Source organism: Limulus polyphemus, unplaced genomic scaffold, assembly GCF_000517525.1.
Source record: "Limulus polyphemus unplaced genomic scaffold, Limulus_polyphemus-2.1.2 Scaffold3005, whole genome shotgun sequence".
NCBI classification, from domain to species: Eukaryota; Metazoa; Arthropoda; class Merostomata; order Xiphosura; family Limulidae; genus Limulus; species Limulus polyphemus.
The window spans coordinates 121,533-145,330 of NW_013668615.1; the positions used below are offsets into that span (position 1 = coordinate 121,533).

General features: G+C 34.2%; 1 protein-coding gene across 1 annotated transcript in view; it reads left to right on the top strand.

Annotated features, from left to right (window-relative positions):
- Positions 1-20,786, top strand: part of LOC106468429 — a 43,611-nt gene extending 22,825 nt beyond the window's left edge. The window contains exons 3-6 of the mRNA XM_022396761.1: positions 1,343-1,516; positions 10,327-10,676; positions 10,785-11,341; positions 20,694-20,786. Coding sequence (XP_022252469.1) covers positions 1,343-1,516; positions 10,327-10,676; positions 10,785-11,210 — 950 coding nt within the window. The 3' untranslated portion in view covers positions 11,211-11,341; positions 20,694-20,786. The remainder of the gene's footprint in view (positions 1-1,342; positions 1,517-10,326; positions 10,677-10,784; positions 11,342-20,693) is intronic.
- Positions 20,787-23,798: the final 3,012 nt, after the last annotated feature.

Consider the following 23,798-nt stretch of genomic DNA (forward strand, 5'->3'; position numbering starts at 1 on the left):
AAGTATTACAGTTTTTCCTCCTTAGGCAGGATCTTGATATTCCATACAGCAATAGAAATACTAATAATGTATTACTTGATTTGTCTTAACTAAACAAAATATGCATTTAAATGACAAAACAAGATTAGAATAGTACTTGCATAGCATTTTCAATAAAAGAAAGTATTGCTGATTTTTTTAGTTTGGGTGGTAGTGCCAGAATTGCAGACATGTTCAACTTTATAATCCTATAACAAGTATCAGTGGATCGAGTTAATCATTTTGTATGGAAAAGTGTAGTAATAGACTACCTTGAAATATTCTTTTTGTAATTCTGAAGAAATTTACCACTTTATTAATACTTGTATATCACAATATTTAAGTAACATAGACATGGTGTAGGTGTGCTTTAAGTAAGTATAAAAAAAGTTGACTGTGTCATATCTTACAGTGTTATGTCAGCATTGCCTGTGGCTTTAATTTATTGAGAAGCATGTATTATGCTTACATATTTGTGCTAAAATATTTATTTACAAGGTTTCCATTTTATGCATATTTAACCCCTTCCGTGTGCCTGGCATGGTCAGGTGGTTAGGGCACTTGACTCGCAATCTGCAGGTCGTGGGTTCGAATCCCCGTCACACCAAACATGCTCACCTGGTGTCCGGACTAGGGCACCAGTCCTACTCCCGGATAAACATCTCCAAAAGAATTTGGAGGTGTGAGAAACACCATACACAACTACTACTACCCCTTCCGTGATTTGCTCAAGATAATTTGGGCAGCCTCCATGTTTCGAAAATATTTGCCAGAATTTATTTGCATTTATAATGTGTTACAACAGGCTATCAAAAAGGGCGGATAAAAAAAAACATCTATTTTTTTAGCTCATTTCCCCCCCTAAAAAAAACTGACATGGAAGGGGTTAATGAAAACTGGAGTTTGTTTTGTAGTGTATTTGATGAATATAATTCTTGGTAGCAGTGTTTTGTGATTGTTTATTTGTTTGTGTGCTAATAGTCGTCAATGCACCATCAAGTTCCGAATATTGTTTGTTTTTATTTTTATTCTGGATTTTCTTTTTTTTTATGAAAATTATATTTCACTCACCACTAAATAACTATCTAACACTATGAATAATTTGTACTGGTTAGTGGTTTGGAAGCAATATTATCTGATGATAATAGACTTGGTAAACCAAAAGTCACACCAGAACAAAATACCTTTCACTAGTTCATTATTACTGTTTAAATTGGTAATTTATGTTATGTTTAATATAAATTAGCTATTTGAAACCTGGAATTTTTATTCTACAATAAATGAGAATATAAACCACATATTTTATTTTCTACTTAACCTTTAGGTGCAGAAAAACTAGGTTACAACAACCCTTCCGAGCTCAAAGTGGTGCTAGAAAGTGATGGAACGGAGGTTGAAGATGAGAATTACTTCAAAACAGTGGAAAAGGATACAATCTTTATCCTGCTCCGTCCTGGTGAACGGTGGTTTCCTCCTAGCATGGAAACACTGCGAGCAGGTATTTAAGTTTGTTTGTTTTGTCATTCTAAAAAAGAGAAAATTTGTTTTATATTTTACAAGTAAACTTTCCAGATTAATAAAAAAAAGAACTAAATGTTAGTTGATTGTGGAAATATTTCTCTTCAGCTGTTTTACAGAAATTGATTTCAGCCATTTTACAGATTTTTTCTTTACTATACAATCATCTTCTTTGGCTTGATTTTACAAAGTGTTGTGAATTATTTCTGTAATGGTACATCTGAGGAAGACGCATAATTCTCCAATACTGACCCTCAAACCATGCCTTCAATGAAGTACTTGCTTTTATTTGTTAAATAGTTTCTAAAACACTGAATTACAGTTCCTCTGGTGTTTATCATTATTAAATGTAGGTAATAGAACTGCTATTCTAGAAATTAATTATATAACTTGTACAATTTTTTGAGTCTTAAGTCATCGGGCATTCTTTCTTATAATAATATCTATATTAATCTTATTGTTGAGCCTATCCATGACCTTATTCGTAGTCAGTTGGAGACATGTATTCGTTCCGGTGGTGTTTCTCCAGAGGGCTCTGAGGTTGCACTTGAAGGTGATCCTGGACATTCTGGAGAGAATTTAGATTTGCATTTTCCAATGCCTTCCTTTATTCTGTTGGTTCCTCAGAGGGCCAAATTGGGATCAGCCACCTCTGGCTCATTTTCTTCAGTTGGTAACTCAAGTGTGGGATGTTTTGGGTCCTTCTCCGATTGCTTTGGAGTCTGCACCTTCCTTGATGGCTGAAAGGTCTGAGGGTGAATAATTAGTTCTCCCTCCATCCCCTGATATTGCAGTTCATGCAGGGAGGTTTATTGCAAATTTACGTGAAGGGACAGCTCTGCCTTGTCCACCACATTTGTCGGAACTACATGCTTTAGCCTATCACTGCCAGTGTCCATTTAGACTCTTAAAGAATAGACTTGCTCCTGGAAATCTGGGGTTCCAGAACAGAGTCTGTGGTCAAACTAAATAGAGCACAAATTTCTAGGATTTATCTGACCCTAACTACAGTGTTAAGGTATTTATCATCCCTCCAACTTTTGTCAGAAACCTCTCAGCTATCACCACATCAATATGGTGATGAGTTGGGACTATGTACATTGGTTTGATTATCAGCTTCTGCACTTTCCCTAGTCTCTTGGCTGGTATGTTGTCAGGATTAGTGGGGTAGAGATTTGTTGTTGGAGGGTGTTCGTCTCCTGGCTGTCACCCTCCACGTATTATATGAGGATCCCTTTCTCCAACCCTTGATTTTTGTGGGCATTCCAGAGTCTTTTGAATCAAGGATTGATTTCGCCCGTCTGCATTCATCCCTGTCGTCATTGGCTTCTCGACTTTCCTTGGCTCTTACGGGGATCATAGGTCCACTTTTATTCAAGTGTCCAGACCCCTGAAATCAGCACTTGGGTCCATTGGTACCCAGAAGAGATTCTGTCCATATCCACAAGGTTCCTCCATTGGGCTGGAACACCACCAGCAACAGTGATAACTATCATATGCCTTTGGGTTCTGTGGGGTCTCAACTTCAAGAGTTTTTAAACATGTGGAAAATCTTTATCATGAATCCATGGGTACTACAGGTCTTTGAGTCAGAATTATTCATTCAGTTCACATCTTCACCATTATTATCCACTCAACCTGCAGTGTTTCAACCTTGCAAATCAAGGGGGCAGTGGCGAGAGTCATGCCAGTTCTTCCAGGGTTTTATTTCCGTCTCATTGTTGTGCCCCAAAAGACAGGATATTGGCATCTGGTCCTCTATCTTTCTCTTCTAAATCAATTCCTAGATTCTCCAAGGTTCACAAAGGAGTCATTCCTTACTCTGCATTGGCATTTTTTAACAGGATTGTGGATGACCAAGTTTGATGTCACAACTCCTAGAGAGAGAGGAGAGAGTCATGCCAGTTCTTCCAGGGTTTTATTTCTGTCTGTTTGTTGTGCTCAAGAAGACAGGATATTGGCATCTGATCCTCTATCTTTCTTTTCTAAATCAATTCCTAGATCATCCAAGGTTCACAATAAAGTCATTCCTCACTCTGCATTGGCATTTTTAAGAGGATTGTGGATGTCACAGACTCCTATCTGTACATTTCCATAGTGAAGTTGTCCTGCCACAATCTGCATTTGGGCACAAGGGTCAGGTGCTCAGTTCAGGGCTCTGCCCTTTGGACTAGCATCAGCACCATATATGTTCAGCCAAATTGCTTTTTCTTGTCACCTGATTCCTTAGGCCTGTGCACACACCTTTCCTTTGACAACTGGTTACTGCTGGCACCATCTCATCAGTTGTGGAACGTCACACCCATATTCTACTTTCAGAAGCAACCAAGGCAAGCTTTATTATCAGAGCTGAGAAATTATTTTCACTCCAACACAACACATCATTCTTCTGGGTGTCTTTTTCAACACAATCTGACTGTTACCTCTCATTCTCCCACTATGGTTCTTTCTCTTTTGTTGATGTGGGCATCACTCGAATCCCTCATTCCTTTGGGACAAGTGCACATATGATCTCTTCAGTGGTCTTTCTGTGACCAATGGATCATGAACAGAGATTCACTGGATTCCCCAGTTTCCTTATTCAGGATCATCATCTCCGATCTTGAGTGAACTATACTACGATAGGTGTTCCTCTGCCACCAGCTTGTCCAGAGATCCATCTCTTCACAGATGCCTCACTTCAACAGATTTCCAGGGCCTATGGACAGACAACGAGGCTTCCCTACACAATGTTTTAGAAGTTCTTGCTGTTCAAAGGGCAATGTCTCAAGGTCTGGGCTTATCAAGGGGAAATTGTCGTGCTTCACCTTGACATTTCTACAATGGTATCTTACATTTCCCTTCAAGGGGGCACTCAGTCCAGGTCTTTTTGTTTTTGAACCTTGGATCTTCTTTCTTGGACCAACTCCCATCATATCTTCCTACTAGCTTGCCATGTTCTGGGGGTGATGAATTTCGTGGCAGATCAATTGTCTTGACCCAACCACATTCTCCCAACAGAATAGATGCTGCATTACAAGGTTTTTTATTGGATTTGCTCTCAGTTCAGGACACTGATAATTGATGCATTTGCCACTCAATAGAACACTCAACTGCTGGCATTTTGGTCTCCAGTACCTCACCCTTGGGCATTGGCAATAGATGCAATCAATCAGGACTGGATGGCTTCTATAATGACAAGGGGTTGGTCAGGTTCTGTTGATAGCACCAGAATGACTGGCTAAGCCCTGGTTTCTGCTTCTGTGGTATCTTCAGGAATGCCCACCACTTACACTTCCTCATTGGCCAACTCTGATAAGACAGCCATGATCCAACATCATACACCCAGCCATCCTGAAGCTCAAGCTTCGTGCATGGAGGTTATGCAGTCCTTCTCAAAGTGTCAGGGTTTAACTTCTGAGGTTGCCATGTATCTGTTTTTGCATAGTCCCATGATGGACAGTTATCAACGGATTTGATACACATATCCACAATGGGGTATTATGAAGAAGTTGAACCAACTTCGTCCAGAAGTGCTAACCATAACTTTTTTCTGACCTGGCTCTTTGGGAAGGGTTTTGCATCTTCCACAATTGCCTTATATGAGGTGGCTTTATTGACTACCTTTAGCTACTCGAGACGAAAATCATTCGAGTCCCCAATGCTCTCCAACTTCCTCAAGTCATTTTGGGTCCTTAGTCCCAAACGACCATTTCAGTTACCTAACTGGTATATTAAGGTGGTATTACATGCCCTTTCTGAACATCCATTGAGCCCTTAGCTTCATGTATTACTTTTCCTTTAAGGTTTATTTTTGTTGCTGCTGGCCTGTAGATGTTGCCAGTTAGAGTTGTTTGCACTGCATGTACACAAGATGCTTTATTATTCTACCTGCATCCTTCTATACCCAGACAGATTCTTCTTACCTAATACACTGGCAGCCAAGGAAGTGGATAAATCCTTTTTACCAATTCATCTGAACGCTATTTCTCACTTCTATGACCAATTGGATGACGATTGTTTGTTAGGTCCAGTGAGGGCCTTGAAGTGTAATATTGCCCACACTAACACCTTTAGAGGTGCTAGACAACAAATTTTATTCACTTGGATCCTTCAGTTTCCCAGGATTTATACCCAGTTACATTGTCAAGATGAGTATGGAAATTGATTGATATTGCTTATTCTTGGCTCTATTTGATGGTGAAGAGACTTCTGTAAGTCACGTCTCATCAGATTTGTCACATTTCTATTTTGGAGGACATTGCACGAGCTGGTATGTGTACCTCCTCCAATACTTTTTTCTCATATTATTTACATGATCTGGCAGTATCTTCCTCTGAGGGTTTTTGACTAACTCTGTAGCTATCTTAACCACATCTGCTAGATTATAAGAAGGTATGAGTATCTTCTTAACTAATATTGTCTTTTTTTTAATTTTCCATGATCCCATATTTCTTTTTCATAGGATCCCACTCTATGGCGGGTGTTGCCCAGGCAGGTGTGCTTTTATCAAACCAATTCCACAATACTAACCACTAACATGATATACTTTTTCTGGGTTGCAACAGGCTCTGTAGAAATTGGGTGTTTCATAATATCACCTAGAGGCAGATTGGGTGGTATTACTGTATTATGCAGGACCATCACTCATGGACTATCATGAGTAAAGCATAGGGGGATCCTGTCTGTCCCTACCATCCATCAGGGTTGGTTTGGTTTTAAAGATTTAGGGGACTTTGTTCACCTATTGCATAGTTTCCAGAGCATTGTTTCTCAGGGCTCCCCAGTGTGCATTACCCCCCAGGATTCTACTAGTGGAGTTAGGGAATCCTTACCACACCCAATTTTCAATCACTGGTGGTGGACAGAGGTTATTCCTCCAGGATGTTCAAGTGAATTTCCTCCATACTTGGAGAAAATGGCAAAGTTGGGGACCCTCCTACCTGTTACCCTGGATGTTGTTTTTTTCCCAGATGTTGGTAGGAGAGGCACGAGCCTATGTGGGAGCCTACTCGTAATACTGGTTCAGATTTGATGCTTGACTATCTGATTGGGTTGAGCGTGGCCCTTCTTTTTAATCAATATTGGTTTAGTATATTGTTCATGGAAGAGGATCCATTGTCTCCTCATAATTCAGATTGCAGAGTGGACCCATCCCAGGTCTTGGTTGAGCACAGTTTCTTCCATGTCCTCCCCATAATTCTGGGGACAAGTGGAATTTACCTTGTCTACACAGTGGGGAGTGAATGTGAGTGTTCATAATTCCAGACTAGATGAGTTCTGTTTCCTCAGGTTGAGTATGACATACAGGAGTTTAGGGTGTTGTCTTTCAGGCTTCTTCAGGTTGAGCAGAGGGTTTGTCCACTTTGGTGTTGTTTACCTTCTCATTGTGATTCCAGTGGCTCGGAACACATCACTCTATAGCTACAGGTTGGAATCCACTCACTAGTATATATATATTGCAATCCAAATGCCCTAGTCACCAACATGGGATTTATGGACCATGGCCCTATAATTCCAACACTGAGCAGTAGAACCTCAGCTATCTGGTTCGAGCCTGGCCAGTGGTGATGATGGATCTTTTCAAATTCAACCTGTAGTACATGAATTAGGTTCCACGTGAAAAGCATACCTGTTCTGGATGTAGTGCAGTTCCCCCACTAGGGTGTTAATCTTCTATTGGCACACCCACGATCTATGCATACGCTTTCTGTATGGATAATGCCCTCACTGGCCCCTCCACCTAATCAATGTGGGATTCTAGCTGTAGTGTGAATAGAGGTAAGTATGTTTTGGAACTTAACATTTTCTCAAATCGAAAATGTATTTCCAATAATACTTACCTACTCTCCCACCCTTCCTCCCCAATAAGAACCCATGTTGAAGACTGCGGATTGGGTCAGTATCAAAGAGTGATAATATTATCTAAATGAGGTGCTTATATACAGTAGCAAGATAGAGGGCGCATTGACATAGGTGGAGAGTGTCACAGGACAGATATCACCAAGGGCAATTAAGTGAGGAATAAAAGACTGGAGCAAGAGTGAAAAAAAATCGGACCAATGCTTAAATGGGCAAAGGAAGGAAACCCTTGTAGTCAAGTAATAGCTGTAGTGTGAGCGGAGATAAATGTTACTGGAAATACATTTTTGACTTAAGAAAATGTTAACTTAAGGAAAATCTCTAAGTAAATTAAATTTCAAGCTCATGATTTGTTTTAAACTTATTTTTCAACTCATTCTACCTGGTCTATTTTTTTTAATGTTATTTAACACACAGCTTCTTGACACTTTGTTTTGCTTAACAGCTTTTGGTTCTGCAATATACTGAAAATTATTGGATAATATATTATAAAGGGTATAGAAGCTAGGTAATTTTTCAAAATATTTAATTATATCTGGATTCTCTTTATTTAAAGCATGATTTATGTATTAAAATTTTCTAAAAGTTCAGATATGTTTCCATTTTTACGTTTACCCCCATTTGCATGAGTAGGGATGAAAGTGTGCATGCCACAATTTTTACAGAGTGCCATTCAACAAGGTATTATGTATTTGATGTCAGAGTTATCAATTATTTATTTTACCCTTTAGCTAAATAAGTTGTGGATCCACAAGCAATTTGTTGCATAAATAGTTTAGAAAATTGTATAATTTATTTCCTATTATTTTAGTTTTGTTCCATTTTATTGTATGGTCTTCTCTGAGACAAAGGGCTATTGGAGATAGATCAGTATTACACAGTCTTGTCCAGTATGGACAAAAGTATATTTATTCTTCATATGAACATCACCTTGCATTCCAACTTGACAGAGTCTGAGTCAAACTGACATCGTATTTAACAGACATATCTTGAGTACAAATACTTTTATAACATACCTGATATTTTTGAAAAATAGACTAAAAATGTACCACATTTAGTAAATTCAAAATTATGGGCAATATTTCTTCAATACAAGGTTGGTCCATTGGATCAACCCTGAGCACATTCAGTTAATAATAATATCTTATAAATGCTATATGTTGTGAATGACTTTATTTTGAAGTAAATTTTGCCTAAATTTGGTTCTGGGTTAGCTCTGTTGAAGAGGATGACCATGTTAGTTGAGCATCATATTTGTAAGTCCTAGTAAGGAATTGTAATGTTGTTGTTGTTTTTTTGTTAATGTGAAATGTTTTTTTTTTAATTATTGTCTTAACAGCTTATATGATTTGGCTACACTATACTGTACTTGTATTTTAAGGTTTTTACCAAAATTGTATTGTAAATAAAGTCTTAAAACCATTGTCATTGCTATAGCTGATACACTCACCTAAGTCTACTATTAATTTTTCTTTTACTTCTAAATACTAATTACTTTAACCCTTTGACTGTGGCTGCTTTAAGTGTGTGCAGAGCTTTTGCAAGTTGTACAATGTATGTAACACACCTGAATTTGACTAATCAGCAGTCAATGAGTTGAATGCTACATTTCTACTGTTAATATGCTGCCATTGTCTGAGAAGTCTTGAGAAGGACTGAATATGCAGTAGTGGCCGGGATTTAAAAGGGCTGGTCTGCTTTTAACTTGAATAAATTATTTGCATATTTTCAAGAGGAGTATCCAGGTTTTTCTGACCTATGCTAGTTTGACTGAGTGTGTTATCAGTTAGGTGGAGATAGAAGGCTTCTTTTATCTTTCTTTTTTCTCATGTGTGTTTCATTTCCTATTAAGTTAGTATCATTTCTTTTTATTGTATGGTCATCTTCTCTGACATGATAGGCTATTATTGATAAATCAGTATTACAGTCTTGTTTTTCCTTAATGCTCCTGATATCAGAATTTCCTTAGTCTTTTTGTTTCTCCAATTTATTGGTGTCCACATCTGCAAGAAATATTGTAGATGGTGTTGTTGCATTCCTTTGGGTCTTTCAAGTGGTTTAGTATGTACTAACTGCAATTGTATTGTGTTGTGAGTTTTGAATATTGGTCTGGCTCTATGCTATTTACATATTCTTCTGTATGTTTTCAGAATGACTTTTGACATAGGATAATTTTGGTGTGCATCTGTGGTTTCTTCCTGCTTATTCATAGTATTTATCTTTATTTTCTTCTTTATCAAATGTTATAGGAATCCATTGTCAAAGAGGGTTATAGTGGTGTGTTCCTTCCTCCTTCTTAACATCATATTACAATTCTTGTTCATTCTGAAGATAATCAGTCTGTGGCACTCAGCTTTGCACTGTTGAGGTGATATTTACTAGCATCTGCGGGTTTCGTGTAAGCTACTGTGGTATATGAGATCTTGGTAATGTTCACACCTATTTTCTGTAAATAGTTCATTCAAGTCTCAATGGGGCAGACTCTGGATAAGTGGAAAGCACCTACCTTTCTAACAAGAAGACACAGAATCAGATTTTGCTACCATGTATATATAGTACTTCTAAGAACTTCCCTGAGGATAGCAATATATCAACATCTTAAATGTAGAAAATAAAGTAATTAGTATCTAATATTTAGCCTCTGAATAATAACACTTATGTAATCTCATATGCTACTAACATGGTAACAGTTGCTATCCAATTGCCACACCTTACCATAACTTCTTAAACTCTTAAATTAAATTTTCAAAGTATAATAGAATACTTATTGTATTTTTATTTTCTAATATTGCCATTCAAACAATATTATGAGGGTCAAAAATGTTGAAGATTTCTATGAATTTAAATCTTTTTTAATCATTTTCAGTGTTATGAGATAAAAAAAAAGTTCTGTTAAATCTAATGCTGTTTAGTTTCAAAATCATTCAAAATATCTTTACAATTTTTCAGCCATCACAGCGATTCCTCGAATTGTATGTGAAGCTATAAACAGTCTGGAGTTGGTGGATAAGCAACCATCATGGAAGATTATGGATAACAAGGGCCGTATTACAGTTGTATTAAACTGGGATCAGCGAGATACCCACAGGCCACCGGGCCACCAGCCGTCCAGCAGGCAGGGTCCCATGTGGAGGGTAGAAGTGACATCACAAGAAGCCCAGACTGCTGACCAAACCACTGCCGGCACCAAAGACCTCTCAGCTCAGAGAGGAGCTCGTGCCAAACTCAGTCTAGAAGGCTTGGGACCCAGGCCTCCTTCTCGTACGCTGCCAAAAAAACCTCCGGAAAAGGAAAATGAAGTAAGTCCTATTGTTGATCATTGGCTTTGAAAATTATTACTCTTCTCTGCCATAAATAAGAAGCACCCAATTACAAACAATAAGAGCGTTATTAAACCAACCTTTCAGGATCTGCCAGAAGAAGAAGTTGCTGCTGGCCCTAGTGGAGTTGATGTACAACGGAAAGCAGGAAAAGGTCATGTTCGTTTCTTGAACGTTACACAAGAGTCAAAAATTCCCCAACTGGATGAATCTGAGTCAGACACAGAAAATACTGCTTATGAGGAGGAACAACTCTCTGAACGTTACCTTTTACTAATGGACCAGCTGTCATTAGAACAAAATCGCCACTTGTCTGTGAAGGATATTGGTGTTATTTTAGAACGATTAAGCTCTAAAATAGTAGATGTAGACAAACTAGAACGGGAGAAAGAAAGTACTGAAGTGTACAACTGGACAATCAAAGCAACCATCCGTGGAGAAGTGCTTCGGGAGATTGGAGTTATCTATAATGGACAATATTATGGAATAATGGAGCATCCAGGATATTTTTGATTGATATTCTTAGTTAACACTAAGAAATCTTTTCTACTAATTAGTGGTGCTTGGCTTTTGAGTGTCCTGCAGCTTGGTGCTGTTGCTTATGAAGTATCCACCTTGTTCACTCACTGGAAAAGGCTCATCAGGTACATCAAGAATAACTGGATGTTTAGATACAAAGCTTTCTATTGCTCTGATGCCCCTTTTTGTAGAACTCGAGGGCCAGATGTTATTAGAGTAATTCTAGTTAATGTTTTTTCAAAAACTTTACCCATTTTAAAAATACTATGTAATTTTGTAATTTATGGTGTCTTTTGTTTTAGGTAATTGATTTAACTTTCAGTCTTACATTTGTGACTATGTATCACTAGTTTTTCAATTAGAAAGTGGATGATGTTTGAATAATTAAATTATCTTTCTTATAGATATACACAAGTCAGTCAAGATTTTTTTATATTTAGTTTTACTACATTTAAATGTTCTGTCTTGTATTTTACAAAGACAACTTTGTGTATTAATGGTTGTACATGTACACGTGTAGGCTTACTGTTAGAGACTTAACCAGAACCCTTTCAGGGCCTAATTGCCCTACCTAAAAATGGGCTAACCAATTGATTACATAGACTATAGTCTATCTATAGGCCTATGTGTGTAGTCCTACTAACCTGTAGTATAGCCTTTCTAGCCAACTTCATTGTATCATACCTTCTTATCACTGCCAAGACAAGATAGATTTTGAGATGTAGTATCCTTCCCTTCAGGAACACGAATTTTTATTACTAATCCTTTGATTAGTTCTGAGACATGTGCTTATATAGAAAGAGGAAAAAGTTTTGGATACGTTTTCAATACGACAGTTCTGCCTGAAGGGATGTTAAGGCTTCCATGTGATTAGAACTGGTGAATGAGTTTTATTGAACATAAAAGCTTAGGTTGATGGTAACTCAAGTGAATGTTTTATGTTTAAGAGTTGTGCACAGAAATTGTAACTGAATGAGAAACACAGTTTTTGATGCTCACCTGTTTCTTTTAGTATCTAGAATTTGATTTATACTAACAGCTTGGAATATTTTGCACGTTTTAACCAATATACAGGACCAAATCTAGGCAAATTTAGTGATTGTTGAATCATTCCCTCACATGAGAAATTTCACCTAATTTTCATAAGAGTATTTTGCTTATTATACTGTTTTTACATTTATGAATTAAATTGAAAAGTGAACTTGTTCAAAACTCATAGAAAAAAAAAGAGAGTTTGTTTGTTAGCAGGACTACAAGGCAAATCAGCTAATTTGAATATTTTGCATAAATCTTATTATAAAAAAGATATACTGTGATTGGTGGTGGTACTCGAATTTTTCCAAAAGTACCTGACATAGTCTCATTAAAAAATCAACCTAGATTTGGTCCTGCATATACTGTACATATTGTATGGATGTATGATTAGAACCATACATGCCCCCAATCCCATCATAATGTGTGGCACCATGCAACAACAAATTTTGGTGCCATACATTAAATTATTCCACAAGACTGTAGTCTTGTTACCTTTGTGGTGCTGCAGCAGGCCAAACTTGACCTCAGGGGTCAGCATGGTTTTCAGTTTCCTAGGGATGGTCCTCCCACATTCCTTGTATTTGTACAAACTTATTACTTTTCATTCATTCTTATGTCAGTTCTCAGGCTGGAAAGATCCATGCCTGTTACCAAAAGCCATATATAGGGTGATTACAAAGTCAGTTGACAGGATAAATAATTCAAAGATTAAGAGATATAAGAAAGTAATTGTTAGTGGTGTGGAATGAGGTGTTGTGGGCCTATCCTGTGAAAGTAACATTGAGGCCATTTTTCCATCATAATCCTAAAATTTCAGTGCCAAAGGACCAAATCAAAGCCAATTTTGTGATTGTTCAATAGTTCCCTCGTTGGAGAAATTTCACCTAATTTTATTTTCATAAAAATGTTTTGCTTATTATATTATTTTTACTTTGTGAATTAAATTGAAAAGTAAACTTGTTCCAAACTAATAGAAAAAAACATGGTTTGTTAGCAACACTACAAGACAAATCTGAATATTTTTTGGAAAGTCAGACTATAATAAAGATATACTTTGATTGATCCTTACTAATAAAACATGTTAATAATAAATGAGGATTTATAGTAATTTGATTTATGCTAACAGCTTGGAATATTTTGGAAGTTTTAATCAATGTACAGGACCAAATCTAGGCTAATTTTTGTAATTATTGAATGGTTTCCTTGCATAAGAACTTTCATTTAATTTTTGTTTATTATACTGTTTTTACATTTATAAATTAAATTGAAAAGTGAAATTTGAAAACTTTAAATCAAAAATGACCAATATTGCTTCTCAAGAACAATGGCTATAAGAATAAGAATTTACCCTTTCCAATGATATGGAGTTGTGCCACAGAAGATTGAAATCCAACTTCAGCAAAGGTTGCTACACAAACTTAGGCTTGAGTTTAAGATCAGAATTTTGCATAAGCAAGTCATTGCACATTTGAATAGTCCCAAAGGTTAAAAAGTAGTGAAATTTAAAGCCTCCTACATAAGGTAACATGGTCCTACTGTATGGAGAGTGTCACCAGAATAACTGGACTGCTGCCAAACTATGTACTAAATGGTTCTCAGATGAATATCATTCTTAACATGAAATGATAGCAAGTGCGTGTCAGTGGCTGCTCACTACAAGCTCATTTATGCAAGAACAGCAAATAATATTGATATTTGTCACATTTGAGCAGCACTTTTAATGCAACTGTTAATTGTTTGCCACCATTTTGTAATACTGTTAGGATGTTTATGTCATCAGCATTTATACCTGTAACTGTTGTTGTGGAGCATTTTTGGTAATTTCTGGTTTAAAACATTTCATGTGTTATTGTCTTCACTTTTGTTATTAACTTTCTTGGTGTTTGATGCATATTAATTAACTTTCTATTGCATACATTATCAAAATGTGTTGAAAAAAATATTTTCTTGCATTTCTTATCTGAATAGGCCTATATTACACAAAAAATGTGTTTGTGATACATATTTTGTTTGGCAAGTTATAAATGTGTGCTTTACCTAAAATTAACATTGTTCAATTGAGGAACAAACAAAAATAATGTGAAGGTTTATTTAGACTGTACCTACAAATTAGTGCATTCAACTACACAACTGAAGCATTTGTACATATATTAGGCAACAAAGATATATTTGTTACCTCTACATTACAATGTGCAATAGAGGGTTAATAAAAGCAGTTGACTTAGAAATACCTCAATGATAGGCCCAAGACACAACATTCCATACCACTAACAATTATTTTCTTATTTTCCATTTCTAAATTATTTGCCTGTCATTGGATTTCTGAATTACCTGGTATGAATTGTACATATATATTTGTATGTATAGGTATATATATATATACATATAAACTAAGACACATTGTTTTTGCATGATTGATAAGTTAATCTTAAAATGATTTATGTGGCATGAAGTAAGTTTAGGTGTTGTAAGTATGTGTTATAAATGTTCATTTTCATGACTTTGTGGTACAAAAACTTTTTTTGTTGTCCTGTTCTTAGTCATATGTCTAAAAGTAGACAGAAATTTGTTAAATGTTTTTTGTGTATTGAGCTTTTTATTTCACTGTCTGTTGTGCATGCTGTACAGAACTAAACGGTTGTATTCAAATACCTTAACAAACCAAAAGTAATTAAACTTAGGGAAGGAAATAAGAAAGATAAAAATAAGTCAGATTATTTAGATTTCATTATGATTACTTTTTATGTTGTTGTTCTATAATGAAATACACATCTTCAAGATTTATGGGATAGTTTTTCAGCATTACACAGTTTGTTTCTTTTATTTCTGAGTTCTCTACTAAATAAACTTATAACTATATTAAGCTATCACAAGTAACTTTGAATCAGATGCCAGGTACTAAATTGTTTAACTTTGGCACGTACATTTTACAACTTATGTTTGAGTTCACGTGTCATAATGGTATAGCCAAGAGCACCTTTTTGTAGTACATACACTGTTTGTACTCATTAGATAAATTCAAATATATATTTTCAACATATATATATAATTAAACTGAAATTTGTTATCATAGAATTTTCATTCTCACATATAACCTACTTCAATACATGTTAAACAGATATATGTTATTCCTTAGATGCATACCATTTTTTATCATGCAAGTTATGCCTAATACATTAATGTAGAAAACACCATCATTAAAATTATAAGTACATATCTGACATATTCTTTTCCTTAAAATTATGTGCTGAAAATCATTATTATCATCTTATTGACACTACTTTTGTTGTACATGTAGCTCAAACAAAGCTGTTTGATGTGATGCCATTCTACATGTAGCTCAAACAAAGCTGTTTGATTTCATGCCTATTATAAGTGTGAGCATTGTCTTATCTCATAAATTTGGTTAATTTCATGACTAACCACTTGAATAAGTGGTTATGTTAAATAAATAAATTAAATAGAATTTTTTCAATCAAATTACATATTTATGTTAAAATGTTTCTGACATACATTATAAATATCTTAATAGAAAATTAAGGAATTAACATACAGTTTAGACTTGTTTGCTCAAAATGTGTACAGTTTTTAAGTACCTCTAACTTAAGGTGATTTATCTTGTGCTTTTTAAAATAATAGTAATTCAAAAGTATTTGTTTATAAAAAATACTGACTATTTTCATTATTTTTGAAATTCCAGTTTTCCATAACTTTGCACTTATAGTTTACATTATTTCTCATATTTATACTCTAAAGTGTTCTATGGAAAAGTATTCAATATTGTTTAAAACTGTAGTATTTTTATTACTAACCTAAAAATATCCAAGCATTTAAGTTGAATAATTTTTAGAATATAAAAACTAGCATAAAAAAGTAGTAAGTAAAACTGCTCATTAAAATTATCCCAGATTGTAACCACAATAAAAGATTAAAATATATATAGTTTGTAATTAGACTTTGGTAAGTTTTTGTATATTAGTCTGGATGCTTTTGATAATTTCTGTTTTTCGTCAGTCAGTTGTAGAGTTTTGGGGAAGAATTACTGAGGATTGATTCAATTATTTCTTTCAAATATTAAGAGAAAAAAATCTTGATATAATACTCATCATCTTAAAAACATGAACTCAACAATAATGAATAAATATATACAAACACAATTTAATGTTAACTTTTAAAAGTGAAAAATCAAGTAAAATTAACAAATAAAGGGGACTTTAAAGAATAATTCCTATTACTATTATGGTCATGAAGGTACAGTGTTTTTCTCATCATTACTTAATTTCAGAAACTTTAAAAAAATGTGAGCTTTAAAATTTTGTTTTACTTTAGAATAATTTTTGTTTACTAAATAAGCCAATAAATGAAATTTTACACCTGATTGAGAGCTTAAGTGAAGTTATTAATATCTTGTGCTAACTCATTGGAGAATATGCTATGATATTTAATATATACTTGTGACTTTGCTTCCAGAATGTAGTTATTATACACAGTGTATAACTTAAGTAGCTTTTCAGGCCCGAATATTATGTAGTATGTTTAAGTTCAATTACTGGTGGCTATGAACTTGAAGGAAAGAATAGCAGTGAATGTAAGTGTTTTGTTTTCGCACCTGCCACATCAGTTTTGATGAAGTTTTGAACCAGAAGAATTTCAGGGCTTAAAGAATATTACTCCATTGTCATTAAAGTTGAAAGCCATTGTCTCGAAACTTTCACAAAGTGAGTAAAATATTCTGATGCCATTTGGACTAATATTAACTAGATGTACATTTATAAGAATTACTTCAGGGATATAGATTGCACTTTGCATACTGCTCAGCAGAAAAACTTAATCATTGCTGGAGTGATGAAGATCATGTTGAAATGGGACAGTTTCAAAAGAGAAAACTGTAGGCTGGATGTTGTTTTTTTAATGTTTTGCATTACCTTTTTAAAAGTTTGTTAAGACTATAGTATTATTCTTCTAAGTATTAAAATATCCAAGCATTTAAATTAAGTCATTTTTACAGTAACAAAATAGCATAAAAAAAGTAACTGATGAACTATTCATTACAAGTTTCTGTACTATGGTAATCAGTATATTTATTAAGGTATGACCACTAAAAATACCTGAAATATATTTCATATTACATTTACAAATATACTGATTAATCATAGGAGGTATTTTTAGGATATAGGAAAATAAATATTCCTACTTGAGGTCATGATTTAAAATATACTCAACAGTCAGGTTTTGACTAGAAGTGTTGTAAATACCACAGAAGATATAAAAATAACTTAATATCCTTGAAAATTGCACTTTCTAAGAATAAGTTAATACTTCGTGCATATTTAAAAATTCCTTTAGGCAGAAATGAGTAAACATATTCTGACAGATCTGAAGTACAAACTATTGGACTACCGTGATACTTAAAGACAAATTTACATTTTTTGGTGCTTTTCTCTGCTTATCAGCCATTTGAGGCAGCTTTAGTTTTCTGCAAGTTTTTAGTACAACATTAGCAATATTAAGAATGACTGAGTGTGTATACATGTATGTGTGTTTTCTATTTTAGATAAAAAAATCCATAACTTCTTACTACCTTAAAACTAGTATTTATTAGATATATTGAAGTTTCTTTATTGAAACATCTGACTCTGCACTAAATAATAATTGTTTTATTATACATACTATTTGTTAAAAAAGTGAGATAACTATATGATTTTGTTTTCAGATTATGTTTAACCTTTGCATTTTTCTAGTTGTGAATGAATAAGTATGTAAAACAGAAATATATTTGTTAAACTTTAAAAGAATTAGCTAAGGAACAAGAAATATATATATATATAGGAATAGTAGACATGCAAATCTATCAACTGTGTGTGTGTATCACTTGTGGTGAAGATAGTAAGTTTCACAAGTGTTGGCAAAATGTCAAAAGCCAGTTTTAAATATAAATGAATTAGTTTTTGGGTAATTTGTTTTGAATTATTTCTAACAGTGTAATGAGTTTATTTTAAATTGTTACATGTGTATCATTGAGTTTAGTGTTGATAAATTTATGCTCTATTGTCTCACTGGTGGGTAAAGATTAGTAAATCTGAAGCAGTTTTTGATCTCTTGTAGCTAAGATCTTAACTTATCTTAGTGACAAAATATATCATCATGCCTGAAGCTTTTGTCAATTTCCCCACATGAAATACAAAGATAATGTTGAACAAATATAGATGATGAGAACTTGATAAAGTTTGTGTTTGTTTCTTGTAATTGAACTTTATTTAATATACTTTAAGTCTGGAGTTTCACATTATGTTGTAAAAGGGTTAAAATATGAAACAGTGTTTATTATGACAAACAGAGTTGTTTAACTTTTTTAAATTTTAATTTGATTTTCTAAAAGAAATTTCATGTAAACGGTACTGATTTAATATAATGTGTGTTAGATCAAGACTAGTACACAGACTAAAAGTGAAAACTTTTCATTTTAGATTGTAAAAATGCATTTCTTTTATTGTTTCAAGGAAAGATATTCATCGGGAATAGATGCAAGCTAAAGAGTTTGTACCAAAAAAAAAGAATTATAACAGCTCATAAAAATTATTCTCAAAACTTGTTATGTGTATCAGGACAAAATAATGTGAGTTAACATTCTATTATTATTAAAGATTATTTGAAATTCTCAAGAGTCTGGAAAATAACAATTAGTGGTTCCCTCAGGTATAAGAATGAAATTAATAAGGATTTGTAGTGTGTGTAAAAGAAAGGCATAAGACCTGCATACATTTTTCTCCTAGATTACATCTCGGAAAGAAAGATCAATTGGCTTAAAAGTTACCTTGGGTGATAAAAACAGTCTTGTCATCGTATTGCCTTGTACAATGTATGAATTTATTTAAATGGCACCACCCCATGATGGCTCAGTAGTACGCTTGAGGGCTTGTAATACTAAAAGTCAGGGTTCAATACCTGTAGGCACAGTGCATATAGCACAATGCTTAGCTTTGTGCTTAAGGGAAAAAAATGAAATGGTTGTAATTACAAAGAACTACAAGTTCAGAAAGAATCCATTGGAACTATAGATAACAATATATGTCTGATACACTTGTCGTGATGCAGTGTCACCTGTTGAATATTATTATCATATAAACAAGGAACCAATTCCACAACAATTCTTAATACTGGGTATCAATGTAGACAGTTGAAAGGACTCTCATCTCAAAAGAACCACTTCTGAATTAACCTTTTCTACAATGCTGATAAAAATTGTCTGGTAGAGTTTCTTTTTACAAACTAGTGCTAAAGGTATTTTTGACCCTCTTCATGAAGAATGTACTAAAGAGCATTGAAAGTTTATTAAAATCAGAAAAATGAAGTCTCAGAAGAAACCACTACATTCACTAGTGTATTTTAGCATATGATGAAAGGCAAGACTAGAACTAAAAACTTAATCAGACATAATGCATTAAAAGTGTCACAATAACTGTGAGGAAACTACCAGAGGCTTAAAGTTTTTAGAGTCAACCCAATTCTCTGCATGGTTATTTTTCAATGTAGGATGATGGGGGGATAAAGAGTGTTTGCTTCAGTGAAGCAATAATAAAGTTGAACTTTATAAAAGGAGGGGAAAGGATATCATCAAAAGGTACATGGCTATTCTGTGATTGTGGATTAGTCTGTTGATAGCAAATGTTCAAATTTCAATACATATTAAAATTGTAAAATTACAAAAAAATGGTCTTTGTTAATTAAAGACCTTTGTATATTCTAGTAGATATTGACTGTAATATATGTACACTGTGTTTTGTTGCATTTCTTTTTCAGTTAAAGGTGCTTGTCTTACATGTTTGCTGAAAGAAATAGAAAGTTGTGCATGTGATTGTTTTGTGCTAATCAATCAAACTATTCAGATAGGTAGATTCTCTCTGCCTCATAGTTGGTTGTAATGATCTGAAACTGTTATGTTGTCAATTCTAGTCAAGGTTTGTACCTGATAATCTTTACATATATTCAAAGTTGACCCATTTGTAGCTCAACTATGTCTTGTATTTTTAAATTGTGTAACACTTTTTTTTTAACCTTTGACTGTTCAGTATTTAAGGAATTTGTATTATCAGTGTTTGTGTGCATTTATTTATAGCTGATATTTATTTGGCACGTTATATAAAGTTTAATTTAAATAGTTAGGTGTGTATAGGAATATAAATATATTTAGTAAGCATGTATACAGAATTACATAAACTTTCTGTGTTTTATATTCAAAATTTATAATATGGATTCTATTTGCATAGCTGCCTTTAGAGAAGGAGCTCTGTATTCATATTTAAATATTTCAGTCTTTTAACATTTACTTCATAATAACCTCTCTGATAATACATAACTCCTAGAAAATATTTTACTTACTTTTGTACATTTTTCTCCTATATTTGTAATTCATAGTTAACCTGTGTATATTATTTTACATAGAGGGTTCTGTATCACCTCCTGTACAAAATCCACCAGAACGTCTATAGGAAGTTGTGCAAATGTATGAAAAATATTCCTTGAATTTAACATTTCATTCCAAATGTGCTTCCAGACTGTGTATCTGTGTCTGGCGAGTGATCATCTAGCAGAAGATATATCTTCTTATGACGTTACACACAACAGTAATGGCATCGTTTAACATGATAAATTGGTTGAAGAAAAATATATCATTTTAGTTGAGCAGTGAAAAATAAAGGATAATGAGACTGAGATTATGAAGTATCCTAGCAATTAATATTTCCTTGAATTTTACACTTATTATGCTTATCAAGAAATGATTATCTATTTGAGTAATTATCTTGTAATTGGTGCCAGCTTTCCTAAAAAATTTCCTCATTTTGTAGATTGTGGACTGTACAATGTTTTTGAGTAACTTTATAGTGACTTTACAACATGAATGTAAGTCATACGCATGCACTTCTTTTTCTGTTCTGAGTAACAGTTGTAAAGCTAATTTTTGTATCGTTTTGCTTCTTCCTAGAATAAGGCACCAAATTGGTATTATCATTTTATGATTGCCATAAACAAACTGTACTGTTTTTTTAAATGTTGTTAATTAACAGTTGATAGTTGTGAACCATTAAACTATTTATACCATTTTAAAATTTGTGTGAAATTACTTTGCTTAGTCCATTCAAAATAACAATTTTATCAGACCCAAACTATCAGTAGTATATTGTACTGATGTAACTTTTTTTTCACAAGTTTCAATAATATATTAATGTTGGTATTTTATTCTAAAATATGTTACAACACAACTGTTTATTATAGTCAGAAAAATTTAATAACTGGAGTAGACTGCCTATTTTTCAAATTTCATATGATCAGAAAAGAGGAATATGAAACAAAAATGAGGTAAAATTATTATTTATATAATGGGTGGTTTATTGCTGCTTCTCATGTGCATACTGTTTTTATGAAAAGAACCTAAAGAAGAAATTTTCTTACCAATCTCCTTCTGTGAGTATATGGAAAAGATCAGGGTAGAATAATATAGAGGATGAATATATCACATTAAAATAATTTTGGAGCCTTACTATGTCACTACAGTCCATGTTGCAACACCTGGTTATACATTATATGATGACACATCTGGTGCGTTGACTGTTATGTCTTTGTATGGAATAGTATGACTACCCTTTTTTTTTCTCCAGCTGCTTGAGATGTGTGACAATTGAAATGATATGCTGGGGAAGCAGCTTGGGTACTCCTGATTTGTGTTGCTTTTCCAAATAGTGATCTTTCTTGATTATTTTGCTTACTGTTGCCTGGGGCATGTGAAGTTTTTTGTCACTAACCTTTGTGTTCAAAGTTCTCACCTCTTACAAGATGTTGCACTTTGCTTAACCATGATTAGGGTATAACATGGATGGTCCCGGCATCATAAGTTGATCCACATTATTTTGTTTTTTAATACCGTTAAGTACAAGAGATATTGCCATCATGGAACTTATAAATCTCTGACCTGAACACATATTTATGATCAGATGAATATTTTGCATCAGAAATGGCTGTTACATACACTTCCCAAAAGCAGTCACTGTTTGGTGGCATCATACTGTAAAAAATACCAAACTTTCAAAATGTAGTTCTGATACATGCCATTCAACTGTGACTTTATATTGAATGTGTGTTTGTCACATGACTTGCTGATTCACATATTTAAAATCGTTTTATTACAACATACTCAACCCTCTATAGTTAAATGGCTTTCTCCAAATGTACACTTACTATGTGAGTAAGAAAGAAAGCATCAGGTTGCAATGTGGCTGGATAACATATTTTACTACAGAGGTGTACAATAACTTTGGTATGTCTCAATATGAGTAAGGTAATTTCCATACTCAGGGACTTGTTGGTGGTTTTTGTAAATGATTAACACTTTTTTTTCTAGTGTTTCATGTACTCTGTCTGTTGACCTTGAAGGCTTTACTTCAGACTTTCCAAGGGAGCATGAACACAGTGTCACCTAATTTCCTATCTTTCATACATATTTTCCATGTTTTTAAATTTAAGCACAATTGCCTAGCTGTTTTTCAAAAACTTTAAATTTGACTATGTCTGATAGTGATTCAACCATAAGATCAGATAAACTCTTCCTAAGATTTCGAATTCATGTCTCATCAAATATGCTCGCCCTTTCAGCCGTGGGGGCATTATAATGTGATGATCAATCCAACTATTCATTGGTAAAAGAGTAGCCCAAGAGTTGGTGGTGGGTGGTGATGTGATGACTAGCTACCTTCCCTCTAATTAGGGACGGTTAGTGCAGATAGCCTTCATGTAGCTTTGTGCGAAATTAAATAATAATAATCCTATCATCATGAATATACTTTACTATGCTGTTTCAGGAGTAAATAAAAGGAAAATTAAGATTCTTCCTGCTTTTGATATACTTCATTGGAGCACGTCCCTTGCTTGGGTCCCCTTTTAGCACAACATGTACTGCAGGTCCTACGCCATTCTTCCACATCTTGCCTCATACCTATCCAGTAAAATCTCTGTCGTAGGTGACTCAATGCCTTCTTAACCCTGAGATGTCCTCCTGTTAAACTATCTTGGTATAACTGTTTGCCAGGTTGTCACTTTCCCATCTCCGGAGAAGAATAACATCTTCAAGCTTCAACTGGTCCCATTGTGCCCAATAGTTCTTTGTCACAGGGCTTAAGCTAGACACCTTCTCCCAAGCAGGGTGCAAAACACTTGCTTGTAGAAAATCAGTTATTGGCTTCAAATCTTGGTCTTTCTCCTGCTCTGCTTTAATATTTATACCTGGTTCCACTTCACCATCATGTACTCCTTCAGTCACTTTGACTTCAGCTTGATGGCACCTGGTTAGTCCAACCTCTCTTTTAACACTTACCGGAATTTGGCCTTTGTTGTTCCCAAATGTCATTTTTATTAAAGTTAACTACACACTTCCTAATAGGTAGTCCAACCGTAATATGCATTGGTCTTCAATGTCAGCCAAGTATACTTTGTGTCTGGCCTTCATGCCCATAAGCTCAATAGTTACCTACACTGGTCTACGTAAACTTGCATAAT